The 21,272-nt window shown below is 43.0% G+C and overlaps 1 protein-coding gene across 7 annotated transcripts in view; it reads left to right on the plus strand.

The window, feature by feature from the left end:
* Positions 1 to 747: 747 nt before the first annotated feature.
* NPAS3 (neuronal PAS domain protein 3) overlaps positions 748 to 21,272 on the plus strand; it is a 636,093-nt gene continuing 615,568 nt past the window's right edge. For 2 of the 7 annotated variants that reach the window (XM_075425465.1, XM_075425467.1), the window contains exon 1: positions 748 to 1,341. In XM_075425465.1, coding sequence (XP_075281580.1) covers positions 1,187 to 1,341 — 155 coding nt within the window. In that variant the 5' untranslated portion in view covers positions 748 to 1,186. Of the gene's footprint in view, positions 1,342 to 4,542; positions 5,235 to 21,272 lie in introns of those variants that run through there. The other 5 variants (XM_075425468.1, XM_075425470.1, XM_075425466.1 and 2 more) reach the window with 4 other exon arrangements.

A 21,272-nucleotide genomic window follows, 5' to 3' on the forward strand; every position in this document is an offset into this window, starting at 1 on the left:
GCACGGGGGGTGTCCGGCCACCGACGTGCGCTCCCCCCTCCCTTCCCCGCCGGCGACCGACCTTCGCAGCCCCGCGGACTCGGCGGCGGGCGGCGGCGGGGGAGCCGCGCAGCCCCGCGTAGGCGGAGGAGCGCAAACCCGCCCGGAGCGCTCGGCTGCGGGCGGCCCCGGGCTGGCACGAAGGAGCCGCGGCCGCGCGTCCCGCGGGGCGGCCGGGGCCGAGCCGCCCCCCTCCCCCGGAGGGAGCTGCGGGACGGGGGTTCGCGGGGCTCCCGGCGGTGGGATTGATATGTCGAAGCGGCGGCAGGGATCAGTGCGTGCACACGCACCGCACACCTTACAAGTTTGACTAGCAGTAACATCGCCGCACACTAGGAGGGGAGGAGAGTCAGCTCGCTGTAACCGGGAACAAACTCTGCCAGTGCACAAAAGCGGCGCGTTCCCTCGCTTCTGAGAACCGTCCCTTCGCAGAAAGAAATAAAGGAAGGAAGAAAGAAAGAAAGAAAGGGGGGGAGGGGAGCGAAGCAAAAGCAAGTTACCAAGAGCAAGAACTTGTGCTGCAACAATCCTCCACTCTTCCTCTTCTCCTCAGGACTCTGGGAGCAGGGAGATTCCTCCCCCGCCCCCCCCTCCGCGCAGTTGGCGCTAGCCCAGACTGTGGTCAGCTGCCTTTATTATTACTTCATTGAGACAGAGAAATCCTCTAAGACTTGCATTTTGGGTGGAGGGTGGGGGGTGGAGGGACGAGAAGGAGGAGGGAAAAAGGCAACATTTGCTGCTCATCATTTTCTACTGCACCGCTAAAGTAATTGCGCCCCCCTCTCTCCTCCCTGTCCCTCCTCAGCTTGGATTTTCCTCTTATATCTACAGCTCCAGCGGTATTAGGCATACCTTTTTTTTTCTTTACCGTAGCTCTGATATTCCTCCCCCCTCGCCCCCCCTCCAAATCTTCACGCATTGCATGTTTGCAATTCGGTAACCCCCCCGCCCTTACCCCCAGCCCCCCCAGACTCCTCTCAGCCTCAGCCCGGCAGCTCACATCAAAGCGCCCTTCCCCACTCTCGGCGGCCGCCGCTCACTAATGGGATTGCAGCGCGCCTGGCTCCGCCGCCGCTGCAGCCGCCGGAGGGAGAGCCGCCGCTCCCGCACCGCTTCGCCGAGCCTCGCCGGGTGCTGAGCCGCGGGGATGATCAGGATTTTCCCGGATTTCAGTGTGCAGGTGACGGCGGCGGCCGGCGGGGCGGCCGGGGGGGTGCCGGCGGCGCCGGGCATGGGGCGAGCCGGCGCCGCGGCCAACGGCAACCCGCAAAACGTCCAGGGCATCACCTCCTACCAGCAACGGTGAGCACCGGGGGGGAGAGGGGCGTGCGGCTCTTCCCGAGGCTCCCGCACTTGCTTGTTCTTTGTGCTGTTGTGTTGCTTTGTTTTCCTTTCTTTCTTTCTTCCCTTCTTTCTTTTTTTTTTTCTTTTTTTTTAATCTCTCCTTGCTGCTTGTTGGGGAGGGAGCTTGCCTGGAGGGGAGGGTTTTTTATTTTTCTTTTTTTTTTTCTTAAACACAGCATCTTTTAAAATGCACTGAGAAGTAAACACAATCTTCTAGTTTTGTCTTGGATGAGCTGGAAATCAACAATGGGGGGGGGGAAGAAAAAAAAAAGGAAAAAAAAAAGTGAGACCCTGGCAGCTCAGCTTGGCTGCTGCAAAGTTTGGGATCCGGTCCGCTCATCCTTTCTAAAGAAAGAGGAATTTCTCAATGTCAATGCCTTGTGCAAATCCCAGTGTGTGGCAGCCAGGGGGATAATTGATCACGGTATGCTGATTGATAATTTGCTTTCAACCAAGAAAGAGAGCAATTTTCACTTGGGGTTGCACACTTGCAATTCCACACCGTAGTTTAACAGTATTATCATGTCACCTGTTACTAGAGGGAAACATAGCACGAAACCCTAAGTATACTCAGCACTGTTATTTTTTCATCTTAAATGCATTCTAATGCAAATGCAGGAAATTCACGGAGAGGGCCTTTAGGAAGCAAAGCGTAGAAAGTTGGCAGTAAGTCATAATGAAGTTTAAAGACCTTCCCCGTTCCCTCTAACAATTCATCCATATGTGGTGATACTAACACGAAACTTAATTAATTACCTGACATTTCTTTGTGTTTCTACGAGGCAAAACCTGAAGTTTGAATCTATTCGTTTTCTCTACCATAAGCATATAACCGAAGCCAAATTCTCAAAAAAAGAGTAGCTGACAACAGATAAATGTAGGCTGAAATCGGAATAAAACATTTACATTTCTCTAAATGCAATAAAAATGGCACTGTCCCAAGTATCTTGCTTTCCACTACTGCATTAAATACCGACAAAAATGCAGTATAATCTCAAATATCCAAACTAAATATCTTTACGACGTAAAAGAAAAAAAAAATCAGGGGAAGTTTCAGCGTAGTATTTCAAACTTAATTTGTTCAGGACGCAGATTTAGGTAACGGACCATTGACTGACTGTTTTGTTGTTCAGCAACTTTGAGTTGCTTCCTATAGTTTTGGAAAACACATGATGTATTTTCCATTTGATGCCCGTGATAGAAAACGTTTGGTGGTAACTTTTGTAGGTTTTATCAGATGAAAAATTAGTAGGAAGCTGACGCTCCTGAGATAATCCCGGATGATGCCTAAGCACTTTCTTAGCTGAGAAACATTTGAAACTAAGCACGAGTCTTGTTTCGCTCAAGCAACCACATCGATCTTTCATATAAAAAAAAAATAAAAAAAGAGGCAAGCTTGACTGTGAGAGATATAAAGAATGGATTAAAGTTGATTTCTTTTCATGGTTTCTGTATGATTTTTGTCACTTATAAAATATTTAAATGACAATGGAAACTGACGGACACTTTAGCGAGGAAGTACAGGCAGCAATCACAACAGTTTAGTCTGTGAAGTGGGGAAGTCAAGGGTCAGAAATGTCAGACTGGCTTTTAGACAAGTGAAGGAGACCTCTGGAGGCTTGAAGTTAAACAGAAATATGCGGAGAAGGCAGCATGCGATTTATTAGCACTTGGCGTTCGCCGGTCCGACTGCTGTCAGTCAGTAGCCAGGAGGAAGCTGTGGCAGCTAAGCCCTCCTCTGACGGGCTGCCAGCGCCTCTCGCCCGAGCAGCGCCGAGCGACACCCGGCCGCTCGCACTGCAGGACCCCGGGCCGGGCCGGGCGCCTCGGGCGCAGACCTCACCCGGGGAAGTACCGCCGCGCTGCTCCCAGGTTTTGGCTACGGGTACGCTCGACAAAACAGAGCCCTCCACGTCGAGCCGTTTTCCCTCGCGCTGTCTGGAAGCGCTTAAACCGCAGCAGGCGCCGGCACCTCCTGACGCCATTGCCACAGCCGAGGTGACACCTGTTAACTTTTTTTATTCCCCCCTCCCTTCCTTCTGGAGGCGAGGAGAGGGGTTTGCCGGCGGGGAACGGCGTGTGCCGCTTCCCAGACACCCCCCCCCCTCCCGCCCCCCCGCAGCCCGGCCAGCCCCGCGCTACCCCGCGCAACGCCCGAGCGGAAGCCGCGCGGGGCAAGGCAGCAGCAGCGGCCCCCCCCCCCCCCCCCCCCCCCCCCCCCGTTGCTGCGCGGGAGGCCCCGGCCGCTCCCCGCCAAGGCACGCCGGCCCCGGCTGCCTCCCGCGGGGAAGAACCCCCCGGCCCCCGGTGCGCGGGCGGCGCCCCGCAGCCAAACTTCCCGGCCGGCTGGCAACTCCTTCCCCAGCGGCTCTCTCCCCGCCTCGAGCTCCGGGAGTTGTCGCCGAAACGTTTCTCACGCATAAACACCCCCAGCGTCCCCCCCAACCCCGACTGTCGGGGCTCGCTCCTGTCCCCGCGGAAGCCGCCGGGTTTTCCCTGGGAGCGGAAGCGGGATCAGGCCCGGGGAGCTGTGCACTTCCAAGGCGGCCGCCGAGTAGCCACAAAGTTACCTTGGAGATGGAAAGCTTTCAGCGCGGGAGGGGTTTCTCCTTTGAAAGCTCTCAGCGCTCGGCTGTTCCCAGTGTCCGGGAAGGGACAATTAAGGTAGCGGTTCGTTTTGCCCGCTCCTTTATTTCGTGTTTAGTTTCACAACCTCCAATAAAGCAGCGTGGAGCGCTGCACCCTTTCCCCACAAAGCGGGTCACCGCTCCCGGGTAAGGTTTCCAGCATTGGGCCCTTCACCCCGCCAGGACCCAGCGCCCACTCCCGCGAGGCGCGTGCACGTTCTCGGGGGGGTGCGGCCCCCCCAACTCCCCCCCCCGTGTCCAGGCTGTCCCCGCGGGCGAGCCCCGGGCACCCCAGCGTGCGGCCCCGGGGGGCCGAAGGACGCTGCCGCCACCCGGCCAGCGGGCCCGTCCCCCGCCGCGGGGAGCCCACGGGGGGACACACGCCGCGGAGTCGCATCAGGGAGTCCCTGCCTCCCCTCAGCCCCCTCTTCCCCGCCGGAGCCCCGGCTCCCGAGCAGGAAAGTCTGCGAAACTGCAACTGAGTGGCGTTGTTGCGCCGGCAGCGGAGGCTGCGTCCCCCCGCACGCCGAGCGGGAGCGGGGCTGGGGAAGCAGCTGGAAAATGCCCAGAAATACTTTCACAGCGGTCAAGCCCGGAGATCCCCGACTCCCCTCCTTCCCTCCCCCGCCCCCGCCCCGCTAGCCCCCGCGGCCTGGCACCCCGCGTAGCCCGGCCGGCGGGCGCGGGGGTGTGAGCGTGTGCGAGCGAGTGTGCGTGTGTGCGTGTGTGTGTGTGTGTGTGTGCGTGTGCGTGTGTGTGTGTGTGTGTGTGTGTGTGTGTGTGTGTGCCGCACCTGCCGGGCGATGCCAGCGGCCGGGCTGCCCGCCGGGGCTGCGCCGCGGCTCGCTCTCCCCGCCACCGCCGCCGGCCGCCGCCGTTGCCTGCGCTGGGCATGTCTCTGGGGCCGGCGGGGCCCCGGCTCCCTCCGCTCCTCGGCTTATGGACGGCGGCAGCGGCGGCAGCAGCAGCGCTAGCGAGCGAGCAACCTGCACCAGGACTGCGCGGAGGAGTGGGAGCCAGCGATGCTTTGGCCTCAGTACTTTTCCTTAGCCTGTCTGGCTAACCGGGGCCATTGCTGCCGCCGCTGCTGCTGCTAGACACACAACACACACCAACATCAGGAGGGGGAAAAGTAAGGGAGAGAGGAGGAAAAAAAAAAAAAAATCCCAGGAAGATGGCGCCCACCAAGCCAAGCTTTCAGCAGGATCCTTCCAGGCGAGAACGGTAACACTTTCTCTTTATTGAACCTGCAGCAGCAGCAGCAGCAGCAGCGCCGGGCCGGGCCGGGCCGCCGCCGCCGGGGGCCGGGGCTGGCTGCCATGCCGGGGTGGGGGGACCTGCCGCCGGCACCCGCTGCTCGCACAGCCGGGCACCGGGAGTTCCTCCTAGTGCGTGCCGCCAGCCGCACACGCACACACACGCACCCGCACACACACACACACACACGCAGGGCGAGCCGCGCAGCAGCAGCCCCGCTCCGGCAGCCGCACCGCCGCGGCTTGCCGGAGCCGGCGCTTGGCGGGGCGCGTTGGCGAGCGGGCGTCTGTGTGTGTGTGTGCGCGGAGGCGGGAGGCCCCCCCGGGCGGCCCCCGCCGCTCGGCGGCCCCGGGGGCGGCGGGGCGCCGCGCCAGGCCCGGCTGCCCGGGCGGAGGGGCCGGCCCCGCCGGTGCGGTTCAAGTGCGGCTAGGCCGGAGCGGGGGGGGCCGCGCCGCCAGCTGCGCCCGCGGGGCTGCCCGGCCCGGCCCGGCCCGGCCCGGCCCGGTCCCCCCGCCCCGCCGCCGCCGCCGGGCGGGCCGCGGGTGCCGGCGCCCCGCGGGGCGGGCAGAGCAGAGCCGGTGCGCGGGCGGGCGGTGCGGCGGTGCGCGGGGCCCGGGAGGGAGGCGGGGGGGTCGCGCTGCCCCCGATTTGCTTCCCGGCCCGCCGCCTGCCCCGTGTACGTCTGCTGGGGGAGAGCTCTTGCTGCTGAGCTGCTGGGCTGCTGACACGAATCGCCCGCAGCGGGTTGGTTCTAGTAAAGCGAATCTTTCTAGAAGTGACTGGTAGGAAACGAGAGTGCAAGTTCATGTGATGTTACTTTGTGATTCTTGCAAAAGTACTCAAAGCTCCCCTGCTACACTGCGATGAGCTCTGTGCGCAGGAGGAGGGCGGCCAGAGGGGTTGGGGGGGGCTATTTTCCTCCCCCCTCCTTCAGCCTTACAAGTGAACTTGAGGGTGAGGGGTGAGGAGGGTTCCTGGTTAGCTGTAAAAATGGAAATTAACATTTAGACAGCTTTTAAAAGTAGCTGGATTATGTGCTACTCCGCTTGTATTTCACAGCGCAAGTAAGTCTGAAAAATATTTAAACAAAAATAAAGTCTAGGGAATCAGGCTCATTGTAATCTTAATTGAAAACTTGCAATTTCTGTATGTATGACCAGCATTTCTAGTACAACTTCCCAAACCCACAGATTTTATCTAAATAGCTATGCCATTTTTCCTCAGGAAGCAGACTGCCCGGTATTGGAAAACCGTACATTTCGTATTTGCCACAGAAGTGTTAGTGCGGCTGTGTTAGATGCATTGGTATTAACTGTTGCGCTTTGACAAGGCTATATTGCTGCGTAGCAGAGTTTGGAGATACATGTAATGGGAAAACAGTGCATCCTCAGAAGTCAATGACTTAACTTACAGATTTTCATCTTCAACTAGAAATATTTTTTTTTTAAATCTCCATTTCAGTGCCTGCAAAGGCGTTTCTAATGTGTTAATAACACTTATAGCAGCAGGCTTTTCTCCTGCAGAGTTCTTTGTTGGAAAAACAATTTGTATCAATAAGTCCTGTCGTCCCCCGTCCCTCCCTCAACCGCACAATTCTGCTGTCTTCTTTCCGAGAATGGTACTATATTAGTGCTAAGTGTATTTGCCAGGATAGCTTCAGTAATCTCTCCAGCAGAAGCATATTTGTGTGCCATTTTGGGAATTTCTCTGAGATAGGAATCTTGAAGATAGAATTAATTTCTAGGGGAAACTTCATAGCCTGTGCATGAGTGCTTTCTTTATCACCTGTCTCCATTTGGCATTCGGAGAAGGTAAATCAAAGTGCACGATTTGTTATTCTGCTCCACTTGAGAGCTGAACTAAATAACACTTGGACTGAAATTCTGATTGAAGTTGTAGGAGGATATACTGTATTTAATTTAATGCCCTTTAATAGCATCTTCTTGTTCAGCTCTGATGCTGTCATTTTAAAGGTTGGATCGGAGTAGTTTTTCCCTGTAGGGAGTGGGAGGAGTAATCATTTCAGGGGAAAAAAGTAGTCTAAATTCCTAGAACACTAATAGCCACAAACTTGGCCTAGTGTCCAAGCAGTTGTTTTTTGCCCTTAGGGTTCGCTTTGTTGCCGCTCTTTACAGTGCTCCGAACAGTTCAGGTGTAAAGATTACATGTAGAAGTTGATGACATTTTTTGTAGCCGAAATACCGGCAATCTCTTCGCTCTTTAAAAAAAAAAAAAAGTTTTGGAGAAGATGGATCAATGCTTCAAGAAACGAGCACTCGTGCATTTCATTGAAAGTTATGAGAATGTGCTCCTGAAGTCTTGCATGTAACTGTGTTTAAGCTGCGTCTGTATACATCCCTTCAGCCGCGCACACCCAGCTGTTTCAAATACATGCGCGTAGCGGTTACTGAAGGGGTTTTGCAGTCTCTTCTTAGTTACTACTTCAGTAAACTAGTTCTCAAGACAAGGAATTCTGTAAGTGAACTTTGTGTACATTCTTCGTTTGGTCTTCGCTTCCACAATATTTAGGTAGGCTGTGTTTTTGTTTTTTTCAAGCAAGAGGATAGTGATTATAAAACAAATGTAAAAAGTGGTAGTCTCTGATGCAACCAAGCACTTGAAATGTTTTGAAACTTTTCTCACCTGTGTAATTTTTTTAAAGAATATTTGAAAAGTTTACACACATTTATTTGGTTTGCTGTTAAACTACGAGTTGTAGCAAATTTTACAGTTACAGGAGCAGTTTAGGGTTTTTCAGTTGTGTGGAGATATAACCAAGAAAATTAAATAGACAGAAGTGTCATGCATATGACATGCCAGCATTGATTTGTAAAGCCTATCATAGTATCAGAATGCTATTGGTTTAAAGTGAAAGAGAAAAAACCCTTTATTTTGGCATTTTTTTCTAGAGCACAAGCTTAAACATAGCAGTGATAAATGATGATATGCATCGTCTAACACTTGCTTTTATATAAATAGCTCCAGAAGATTTCTTAAATGATAATCGAAAATATGAAATAGGGTGGCCTTCATATCACAAGGCCAAGGGTCTACAAATGGAAAAACTGAAATAATGAAATATTTCCAAGGCAACAGACTGTCAACAAGAACAGTAATGCATGGGCATATCATAGAACTACCAGAGAGGATATTAGATCTTATAGCTCTAGAGCCAGGAGTTATAATGACCTTTATTAAATAGAGCCCTCCCACATTACAACAATCTTTCCGATTTCTGATTTATGGATTAGCAGTCATACTACTCTTCATAATTTGAAACATTCTCCCACCATATTTGATTTGCTGCATTTTTCTCCACTGGAATCATGCATTATTTAGAGCTTACATGAGAGTATTGATCAACAAACGTTATATTACATATTTTCAGTAACTAATGGGATTCTGAATAACAAGGTTTTGTCTGCAGCACTGTTTCTAAATTCTTTACAGCAGAACTGTTTTTTCCTTACAAGTCATATCCAGTTAGCTTGTTTTGTACCGATTTAAGGACATTATATTCTAATGCAAATTATACATAAATTATAAATAATTAGAGAGTTTTGTTATCAGATTAATACAGCACCCAGAACCATAGATATTTTTAAGAGAATATCAGGGTATATCGTCAACATCCGTCTCCTTTTGTTAGTGTCTCACTTGAATTTTGGAGTCTAATATGCTGGCAGTTTCAAATCACATTTGTTTGAAACTTGGCACAAAAGTTGCCAGCCCAGATGGGAATTTTACTGCTAGAGTGATGTAAAACAGTTGTTGAAAATGTACATTGTAGGCATTAGTTTCATCAGTGTCCTTCCTAAAAAGTACAATGTTTAAATAAATGTTTGTTTCATAAAACGATCTTTATAACAATACCCTCTTTCTTGGAAAACGTATTCTAAGAGAAGAATTTTGAATAATTTGATACTGACCATAAAAACTAAGTGTTACCATTTTATTAACATTTTGGAATTGATTCTACTTCCATTGAGGTCAGTAAGATGAAGCCATTTTACGAATGTGGCAGAATTTCATTTGATACCAATTAAGTAATTATTTTTTTTAGAATTTAATGTTATGATACTATTTCCTGAAATCTCATCTAATGAGATGTAAATAAACCTTACATGCAGTCAGTTGATCAGACTGACTTTATATTATAGTCATCACTAGCTCTTGCAGGTGTAAAAGCACCTCATGTAAGATGAGATTTCAGCATTGCTCATGTTATTTCAAAATGGGCCAAGCAAACTTGTTCTGCAGGATGTCAGCCTGGAAATTTCTTGTTATATTTTAAACATCAGATATTTTTAAGGTACGTAGCCAAGACTATGTGTTTTCTCCTGAGTCATTTCTTTCTTCAATTTGTTTGTTTGTTTATGTTTAATGTTTGGCCTTTTTTTTTTTTTTTTTTAAAGAAGGTGCCAAAGATTTATGGCCATGAGAGGAAATGTTTTGAAAATTCATTTCATAATAATTGCATTTTTTCAGAAGAGGCAATTTCTTTCTGTGTAATATTTATAAGGCTACTGCATGTTATCTTTAACATACAAAGTCCCATTAGTGCGAATGAGGTGCGAGACTTTTTGTTTAATAGGACTTTGCATAATAAGGATAATTTGTAATAATATTGCATTTTGCTGCATAAGAAGATGTGCCATAGTAAGAATATAATGGTTGCTGCCATGTCGTATATGACTGGACCATTGTTCTGTGAGTAGCTTGAGCAGTAGTTTTGCAATACACAAAGTCCTAGTCAAATGAATAGGACCGTTGTGCCATTGATTTGAACAGGACTTTGAGCAGTAAAAATATTCCAGAATTTTGTGTGCTATAGTACTATATTGCACAGGACAAAGCACGTATGGTAAAGGTAGGATAGTATTTGTGTCTGTAACTTGGTAGAATTGGACCCTGCCTTTGGGAGAATATTGAGTTCAAGTTGTACCTTAATCTTTAAAAAAATCCCAAATGAAATTATGTGTATAATTAAAGTATACTACAGAGAATCACAAGCAAGAATAAAGGTTTTTTTACCATATAATTCAATAGATGTGAATTTGTTCTCAGTGAGACTGCAATGACAAACTTTAATGTACTTAGTAGGAGGAGGAATGAACTTTGCATCTGTGTATTATTATAAAATGTGAAAGTCTTGAGATTCTCGAGTGAAAATGGCGCGGTCTGCAAGCAGATTCTGATCTCACCCCCTACCCAGCACTCTGCATGCAGGCGAGAGTCAGGCGCATTAAAGAACAAGTGATATGTAAGGAATAATCTGGAATGGTCTACCGAAAACAGAGTTCTGAAGATTTGTGGCAGGCTATTTTCCCAGCCTTTCTTACACGTTGCATTTTGGACTTTCACTCTTCGGTTGTATCTCGTCATTTGTCTGTTCTAGGGAACTTCTCACTGATGTCATGCAATGTCTGAAGAAGACTTTAATATTAATACTGAGTATTTCAATAGATATACTTCTTTATAGAATGTTCTTCAAAAGGTCTAAACACTGTTCTGCGTGCTTTACTGATGAAATAGTTATGCACAAAACATTTTTGAGAACTAGCAGAAATGGCAGAAGATGTCAATGTTCGCACTAGGAATAAAATTCCAGCCCCTGTTTTGACTGTGTACTCAAAGATTACGCTGCCTTCGTTAGAGGGATTTACATTTCTTTTATAGGCAAACCTCCACTGAAATAAAGTGCTTTCAGAGAATGGCTTGATTGCAATTTAAAATTAGCTGTTAGCTTGATATATAATAGGAGTTCAACACTTACGTTAAATAATTTAAGTGGAAAAGTACTGTTCCATTACCTGCAGGCATGTTAGGTTTACATATGTATATAGTGAATTTACGGGATATAGTCTGAATAATACGTATGTGTGTAATCTACAATAATGTCCCTGGGGCTTGGATTTTCTGAAGAGCCTATTGGATTTAGGTATCCAACACATACTGCATTTCAGTGAAATATGGGCACCTAAATCCTATAAGCCCCTTTTAAAATACTTGCCTGGGAATTTTGTCTCCAACAGGAATTTAGAACAGGCTTCATTACACATTACTTCGTTTTAAACTGAATTTTACTGAGTAATAAATAGTCTTTGAACAGTAATTTTGGGTTAAATCCTAAAGGGTTATAATTTTGCTTGAATTTAGGCACAGAACTGATACATTTATATTATGGTGGGCTGGGGGGGGATTTTTTTTTTCTCCTGTTGCTTACACATCATGCCTAAAGTCATGTGGAAATTCACATTTACAATCAGTTTACACACAGTCTAGGCTTATATGAATTAGGTGGCTCAGAATTGTCCTGTCAAAGCTGTAATTCATTTAGCAAAAGTATGAGATACCAAATTTTAGAAGAATGCTTGTTAGAAAGCTGGTTTTTTTTTAGAGATGATGGGAGGCAGAATTTGTTACTTTGTGGGAAAAAAATGTAAGTGGGCAGTCTTCATAGGTCAATGTTGAGGTCAATAGAAAGAACTGAGTGACTGAATCAGTACAGTGCTGGCAGTGGGATTAAAAAAGGAAAAAAATCTTAAAAAAGAGAATAGCTGCCAGTGGTACTTATCCTTCAACCTTTACAGCTGAAAAAATGTAGCTGATTTTATTTGTCTGACTATAGTTAGATGTAGGATTGGCATGTTTTCTTCACCCTTGCATAAATTACTAACAGGAGATTCTCAAAAAAACCTGCACTGGGAAAAACTAAAACTGTTTTATCTTGGTAAGTAACAAATAGAAGATGAAGATAAAAAAATAAACAAATGCTTTGGGCTAATTTGTTTATTTGTTCTTTCTGAGTTGCTGTTCAGTTTTACAACAAAACTGCATTTCTTGTGAAAAATCAAAAGTACAGTAATTTTTTTCAACTGCTGAATGAGCTAGATAAATGGTACTCAAGTAGCAGTGTTTGAAGGATCCAAGTAGTTTACTAAAGTATGTTAATTAATTGGATGTTCACTCTCATACTGAGGTTTCTTGTTTGTAGGCAGTGCTCTGTAACAAGAACATATATTTGATGTGTAAATGATATATATGCTTTCAGAAGGCCCATTTTTATTCAAGACCTATTTTTACTAAACAACTGTTTTGTATTAACAAGGAACAAAAAATAAATGGAGGTGACAGAAAATACAGACTTCAGATGAGAAGCATGATAGAAAAGATACAGCAGATTCCAGATCTTTCAGACGCGTGCTGTTCCCTTTATCAGTCACTCTACTTACACTCAAATTTCAAAACTAAGAGGTGCCGTGTTTCCTTTTATTCCTTTGTTAACAGGAAGAAAAATGCTTCTCTACAGAAATGTGATTTAGACACGGTTATTCCATGCTTTTTGAGGGCAGTTTTTCAAATTTTGTTTTTGTATCACTTCTCAAGACCAGAATAGGAGTCCACAGGATGTAGCAAACACTTCAAATCCCCTCTTCTTCCCTCCAAGATTATCTGACATACTGAATGTCCATCTTTAGGAACATCCAGTATTTAGATTCTGGATTTAGGAATCCTTTTGGAGTGATTTCTTTATTTTTATTGTTTCTCAATGGTTTTGTGATACTACCGCAAAAAAGTATTCAAGTCCTATTCATGACTTATTTTTTTCTTGTGGCAATTATATATTACAATATTTATTCAGTTCAAATAGGAAAAAAACCCAAAATGATTAAGGCACAAAGTATCTAACTGACAGAGAATGGCAGAATATTCCACCTGAAAAACAAAATTAGAATTCTTCTGTATTTACTCTGCTTGTTACTAGTTGTGAGGAAAACTTTATTAAAAAGATTTTCCACTGACTTGTATACATGTATACGGCAAAGTGTAGACATCTGTTGTATGTTAGATAGACACAGTATATGTATTTGCTTGAAAGGAAATAATGCTAGTTGATTGTCTTCAGCAAGCTATAAATGTCTTACTTTAGATAAAGTTAAATGTGAATACGTGCATTGGAATGGTGATTTTTTTTCCTTTAGTGCTCTGAGGGAAAAGTAGGCTCATCCTTTTTTTTTGCACATTTTTATTGTTCTGTGTAAATGTAATTTGTTAATCCTGTGAAATTTGTCATAGATAAATTTGCTTGGATTATCTTGTCACCACCGTATCTGCATTCTTTTGTTCATTGCTTATTCATAATTTAACAGTCTGGCAGTGAGCCTTTTTGGGATGCTCACAAAAGATATATGACCTCTACCAGCTGCTACTATAACCTGCAGAATGCACAGCAAGACATTAGAAACGTGAGGATTCCTCTACTGATTAAAGTGCTCTTCATTTAAACAGTCTGTTCATAAGAATCTCAGGAATCTTTGTGGATAGCAGTTTTGATTTTTCTTTTCTCACAAAATTAGTTCTAATGTTTTTTTTTCCCCAAGTGGGAAAACTAACATTGGATCTTAAGATGGTGGTGCTTTGCTTTCAGATGGACTAATGGAAATTAAATCCCTCATTATATATGTTTATGTATACATAAGTGTGAGTGTGCGTATACACATTTACACATATCTCTACCTATCTCTACCTAGGCACACATATATATGTATTTCCTGCAATTTTACATCAGAAGAAATTAGTGCCTATGTGTGTTATTTTAAAACTAACTCTACTGTTAGGATATTTTTCAGCACATATTACTATCCAGTACTAATTTGCAGAAGAGTTGTCTGATTTAACCCTGCTTTAGCCGCAGCATCTTACAGATTGTATTGTGTAAATACTCAATATTATACAGCACACGAAAGACATTAAATAGAATGTTACTTGAAGTGTAACAACACTTTAGATTTTCATTATTCTCCTGATTCAGTTTAGCATATAAATTTTTTCCCCTTTTCACTTTTTTTTCTTCTTATCTGCGGATCAGCTTGTGAGTAATGGCTAGTTTTTACCTCCCCTTTGTGCTGGCACATGATTATAGTTCAAAATAATTCATTGCTAATCCATGCAGTATTGGTTCATCTCCATCACTCTGTTTTCTGATTAGAGCCTCAGGCCTGTAAGAACATCCTTCTGCACAGTTTTCTATCCTGATTTTCTTTGACTGCAACCCATCTTTTAAATAGTTCTGTCATTACTGTTCACTTACCAATCCTTTTGCATTTTAAAAAAATATATCAATTACAAGAAATCAATGTTTTAGTGGGGTTATTTTGCAAGTGTTTATGAACAATATTTGTTTTCCACTGCAGTAAGTCTCCAGCAGTGGTGTATATAGGTCTTGGTTCATCTCAGCAGATGATGGAAATCTGACTTGAGTTTCTCATTTTTCCTTAGCAGTCTGAATTTCCTGTGTACTTATTTATATTAGGTGCCTCAAGAAGTCCAGGATCTTAAAAATAAACACTGTGTCTTTGAAACAAACTGTAGTAGAATAGTAATTACAGTCTTGTCATTTCTAACACAACATTGCAAACAGAGCTGGTGTAAAATAAAGCTGATGGAGGAATTTTTAAAATGTGTAAGGACTGATCCTACTATGGTCACTCTGGCTGAAGTCACTGTTTATTGGGTCAGATATTAACTGATATGACGTTAGAGCTGGGCTTATATGATATAATGATATCATACCTTGATCAGATTTAAATTTAATATTTCAAGATTATGAAGCAAATACATCATTTTATTTCACATCAAATAATGCTGGTTTTATGACAAGGTCATCTAAAAGATTTTTCAAGACTTTGTTTCAGCATTGAATAGTCCTGTGTTCCTTTTAATAATTACTTTCATCTCATTGTAGCCGTGTGTTTGAAAGTGTAGGTCAATAAGGATGATCGCATTCAGAATTTCATGATCTGTGTAGTGGAACAAATTGAAAGCAAAGCCTGTATCAATCACTGTGAAGGGAGGGTTAATTGTTACTGCTTCTCAAGCCTCTGGACAGATAAACCAGTAATGAAATACTTATTGCTCTGATATGTGAATGGTTAAGGATGAAACAATGGAAACAGAAGCAGTCTTCAAAGATAACGAAAAAAAAGCAAAGAAAAGAGCATAAACTGGACTAAAGTAAGATACTGTATATGCTGTGTATTAACATTATAAAAGTAACTTTTTTTTTATCTAATATAGCCTTCTGGTAGTGATGTAAGACAGCAGAATGTATTAGGTTTCTAAAGTGAATGTAAAATATGAATTTAAAAGCTTTTATTATGCAAACAATTTAAAATGGTTTATATGAAATCTGTACCTTAGGTAAAAGTAACATTTCTAGCATTAAGTGTTTCCTTTTCTTTGTTTTTCATTTGTGGTACCATTAAGTGTATTTTTTTTTCTTTTTTTAAAAGCACAGCTTTATTTACTAAATTGAGTATGCTTTGTTTTCTTGTGAAGTCATTTTAAAGCATTTTGTCTACAGCCAACCAGGACTCTAACGGAGTGTTTAAAGATAGAAGCAGCAAAGTAAATATGAGTGCAAAACCAAATTATGATATTACAGTAAACATTTAACTATTTCTAGAATGTGAACTTAACATTTTAAACATCTGTTAGTTACTTATATGTTGAAATATATGCAAAAATATTTAGCCAAATTGAAGTCTTAGGCCCATGACAATCATCTCAACACAGTGGGTAGTTCTGAAAATTAATGAGAATGATAATACTGTAAAGACTGTTCCAGAGTTTGCCCAAATTCATTATCTAAGACTCTTGTTAAGAACATCTCAAAGAATTTTAACCAGGAAAATATATTAATGGTTCAAAAGCATTTTTCAAAACGGTGATTTATAAAAGTATAATGGAATTATATATGCAAGAGCTGTAGTTAGAAACACAAATAGCACAGGAGCAGCACATTATGAAGGAACATTTTCCAATAGCTAGGGTACTTGGCTTTGATTTTGTCCATAGGCGTCAAGCTTTTGTATTTTGGGATGAAGAAAATAAAAAAGTTAAGGCAACTTACTAAAATTATATTTTTGACTCTTTGTTAGTTACTTAATGAGGCCTATAGCTGCTTAAAAGCTAAGTAAAGTAGTTAATTTTAGAACTGGTGTAAACGTCTTTTAGACAATCAAAAAGCACTTTTAGGAGGAAGGGTGATGAGACACATCTTTAGATTTCTCTTCAGAATGTGAAGAATTTCCTGTTGCCTGTTTCCTGATGGGATTGATGCAGCTGTGTATCATATGGAACGAAAGGGCAAGCGAGTGCCTGACTTTGTTTTATGCAAGTCCTTTATTTAAGAAAATGTATGTGTTGATTTTGCCTTTTTTTTTTAAACAGATCACTGATATGAATGCTATACACAAAATTATCCAAGTGGGAGCTAATTATAATTAATGTGTCTATTTTCTAAGGGTCAGAAAATTTTAATAACTAAAGTATATTGGTTAAGAATGGGGTTTTTTTCTTTTCTTTTTTTTTTTTTTTGGTGTGCAATGGAAAAGAAAGCAAAATGCTTGGAAGATTACTATGTAATTTCCATTTGTATTTTCAGATGTCATTGATATATAGAAGCATGTGTGAATATGTGTATGTGCATGTGTAATCATTGGAAAACGAATCAGTTTATAGAGTTTCTTACTCATTTTGACTGTTGTGCAATCTGTAGCACATCTACAAAACAGTTTTCATGGGAGATATGAATGCAATACAGAGAGGAATGGAATAATTGAGCAGTAATTTTGATCTAGACTGTCCTACTTCACGGAGAGATTCTTTGAAGAGAATTCAGAACGGGAAACAATTTTTTCAGTAATTTCTTTCTATGGTGAGAGAAAGCAGAGGGTGGCTGACCTGGTTAACTGATCTGGGAATGGGTGAGGAAAAGGAGATGCAGATCTGTAGCAGTGGGGCCACCCTTCCACTTGTAGCCCAGTTCCTGGTAGAGTCAGGAGCTGTGTCTCATAAAGTTGTGTAATACTCAGTTCCAGTTGGAATTCATACTACCTCAATCAGTGTTAACTTCTGCTCAGGAGGCTGCATAAGGCAAATCTGGTTGCTGTTCAAAAATCCCTGAGCGTTGCAATTACATGGGTAAAGCAGCTTCTTACCATCATAGCCCTATGCTATGAAAACAGGAGCAAATGCAAATGCCGAGTGCATTGCAGTGATGGGCAGTAGTGCCAAGGGCACGGTAAAAGGCAGGGCAGAGGCGTTTGTGACTGAGTGGCGTGATCCCATTGTGTTGCTTCTGAGACTGTCTCTCCTTGCAAGATACAGACTTCTAAATCATTATGCGAATTGCACTTTAAATCATAAGTTTTGATCCTCTCAACCTGTAAATCAGCTATGAAAACAATTGACCATGTCCCTGATCTTTTTGCCCTGTGCCTTCTTGGCAAATGTTCTCCTTTGCCTCTGGACACTTTGATCACTTTTTCAGTGCATTCTTTGGAGAATGTTTCTCATTCACTATCCAGCTTTGTGTGGGAGTTCTGCAACGTGTTGTCTCTCAGCCACCCCCTTTTTTTTCCTCATTCTGCTCTTCATCTTTGCATAATCTTATGTGGAAACACAATTCAAGTATTATCTCTTGGCAGATGATTCATAGGCTTACGGTATTTCTGTCTCAATGAAAATATAGTCTTGCTTCTCTGTCATCTCCCATCTCCTCCTTTATAGCCTAGCTTAGACTCCCTGAGTCAAAACAGATCTCCTGGAGTTCTTTCCAAGCCCTCCATCTACTTTTCAGGATAACACTGCCGTATTGCCTGTTAGGACAGGTCCATAATTTGGCTATCTCACTGGTACAGACCACTACCTCGTAGCTTAGCAATTAAAAAGTTGAGTATTTGGTATTTGTAGGAAAGGAGTAGTAAACCAAACAGAAAACACGAACATTGATATAATTATGCTAACCCATAAATCCACAGTGTGTACAGTCTATATATCGTGTGTACTTTTGTTATCATAATTTCAAAAAGATGCTAGTTTAGTTTCAGAGAAGGGCGTGAAGGCTGATGAGATATATGGAGGAGTTTTGTCAGAGGAAAAGTTAAATAAAGTAGAATACTTCATCTTGGAAAAGAGATGACTGAGAAGAATTGGCTATAACAGCACGCAAGGCCTCTAGAAGGCAATTGGGGAACAATTATTCATTAACTCTAATATTATGACAACAAGGAAACATCCTGTGTAATTCTCAGGAAACAGTTTTAAAACATTTAATAGAAGTTGAGTTTTTGTTGTTTTGGGTTTTTTTTGTGTCATCCCCCTCTCTCTCCCAACATAACATGCAATTGAATAGTGGAATTCCTTGCCAAAGGGTGTTTTAGAGGTCAAAATATGAAAAATGGATCAGACCTTACTCTAGTATGTCTGTGAGGAGCTATTAAATGTGACAGTGATGATGCAACTCAACTTCAGGAAGTTTGTACACTGCTGGATGCTGACATGGGATATCATGCAGAGGAACATTCTTTCAGTGCTGTATTTTTAGCACTGACCTAGTATAACTGTTCTATTTTGTTCTTAAGTTCTTTTCCTTCAGACTACATCTAAGTCTTGAAGGCTTTTTCTGCTTAACATCCCTGCTGTATGTGTTTTCCTGCCTACTCTTTAGTTAAATGCTCATCCTCACTACCGCTGAGGATTATTCTTTCTCCAGTCATAGCTGTCCAGGATCCTCTTACAGCAATCGTTTGCAGTGTAGCAGACTGTCACTATGACCATGTCTTTTTATATCCCAACTGGCCTCCCTTCTCTTGTGCATGAAATATTAGTAACTTGCCCTAAGTTCAAAACCTTCTTCACCCATCTGTGTCTTCTTACCATTTCTCTTTGTCAAGGTTTCCCTTCAAGTTACAAGACCAGCCCTGTCACCCATTTACTATATTTGCAAATGCACATTTGTTTGGTGCCTTGGGCTCGGAGTAGTACTCCTTTGTAACCTCACCTTTTGAGTTCACCTCTCTACCCATGTTCCCTACCTGAAATGCCTACAAAAGCATGACACCTTCAAGCTACCTCTAACAAGATAACACTTCTTTTGACGCTAGCTGCTGTTGCCTTATTGCTGGTAAATATTTTCCTGTCTCTTATCTGATACTTGCACTGTAAGATTTTGGGGGCTAGGGACAAGGTTTTTGCCCTTTGTCACTTGGTTACCTTGTGGATGTGTTAGTACTACGGTTACTGCTACTAATCTGAATGTTTTTGTCAAGAAGAAAATATTTCATGTATTACCAATCTTTACTTTTCTGTTTGCTTGGTTGATCTGGGATACCGAGCGCCCGTAAGAGAAAGTGGTTACTTTTAAGTAGGTTGGGGTGTGAAAGGCTTTCATGAATTTCAGAGGAGATGGGACAAATTAATGGCTGAGAAATCCACTGAAAGTTGTGAAGTATGTGCCTATCTAAGGAAGTGCCTGCACTGAAAATGATTGGAAAAAATGGGTGCATATCATATATGCTGTCACCGTTTTTGTGTTGTTCCTTGCAACTGCTTTTGGGGACTGTTGGAGATGGGATGCAGGAAACAGTGGTCTGACCAGGTACGCCTGTTCTTACATTATTGTGTAGGATGTTTCTGGAAGCTGTAGCAGGTCTTTTTGGTGAGTCTCTCTCTTAGAAAACTGTTGGAGAAAATGGCCTCAGCTAAGTGATTTTGGCTAGTATTATTTTCAACGTATTTAATGAATGGATATGAGATGTGTCACAGCTCAATTACACTGCTCTGTAATATGTTTTTGTCTCATGTTGATATGACTAAGACCTTATTGGGACTGTATGGACAAGGCATTGTATCATATGATGCCTTGGAAAAAAAAAGAAAATAAGAGTCCCTGCTTTGAAGAGTTCATAATTTTAATTGCTGTTTATTTTTCATTTGTTGTAAAGGGTTTTCTGTAACATAGTAGCTAATTTTACACTCATATTTGAAGTTTGATTTTTTTACCATCAAGCAAAGTGCCTATTAAACAGGTTGAATTCAGTAAAATTAAATGCTTGGATATTATTTTGCTTGGTGAAACCCCAGTGGCATAAAATTAATTGTGGTGATGACTTGAACATTGCAATGAACACTTGTGAACATATGAATCTGTATTATACTTTTAAACTGAGATCCACTCCATTTTATGCATGCTAACAGTAAACGAAACCAACTAGTGGTGATACGAAAATTAGTTTAAAGGGCATCTAGTCGAAATATATGTTAATAAATTTTGTCAAAGGTATGTAATATCAGTCCCCATATAATTCCTGTATTTATGTCATTTTTTGGAGAAAGAACTGATTCTTAATAACTGTTTTCATAAATAAGTAAGTTTGCATACTAGCAGAGATAGGTTATCATGTGTGTAGATGTAATTAATTATATACACAAATTTTTGAAGTAATATTTTGCGGTTTTATCAGTGTAGACTTGGCACTATTAGAAAGGCTTCAGATTTATGAAGGTAGCAACAGGTATACAGTATGCACTTTGTATGTTCCTGTAGCTTGAAATAATTCCGCTCATGTTGATTTGTTTAAGGAAGGGGAGAGGAAAAATAAATTGATTGTGGAGTGCTGTTTATCAGAAGGTTGATATCCATTCCTGATTGTATAGTGAAGATCTGATAAGCATATCTTGAATCAGAAGGAGAGATTTGGAGAGTTCCAGGATGGGGAACTAAAACTTAGATTTGCTAGGACTTTGAGAGGGATAATGGTGCTGGTGTTCTAGAAAAACATTGTCCTAATATCACTGTGTAGACTTCTGAATGAGCTAAATACAACTCAGAAGCCTAAAGGAATGTTTTGGAAGGAGGGTGAAAGGACGTTTGATTTGTTCCACAGCATATTTGGAAGAGGAGGATACAGCCAGATCTGTTTTCAGGTTTGAATGTGTATCACCGTCTTGAGCACGGCCTGGGTTTACTGCATGATGTTGTGAGAGGCGTACGCTATGGCTTGCTTCAAATCACAGAATAGCTGAGGGACCTCTGGAGATCATCTAGTTCAACTCCCCCTGCTGAAGCAGGGTCAGCTAGAGCACTGGACGGTGTCCAGTTAGGTTTTGAATATCTCTATGGATGGAGATTCCACAGTGTCCCTAACCAGCTTGTAC

The sequence above is a fragment of the Opisthocomus hoazin genome, chromosome 7, assembly GCF_030867145.1.
Source record: "Opisthocomus hoazin isolate bOpiHoa1 chromosome 7, bOpiHoa1.hap1, whole genome shotgun sequence".
NCBI lineage: Eukaryota > Metazoa > Chordata > Aves > Opisthocomiformes > Opisthocomidae > Opisthocomus > Opisthocomus hoazin.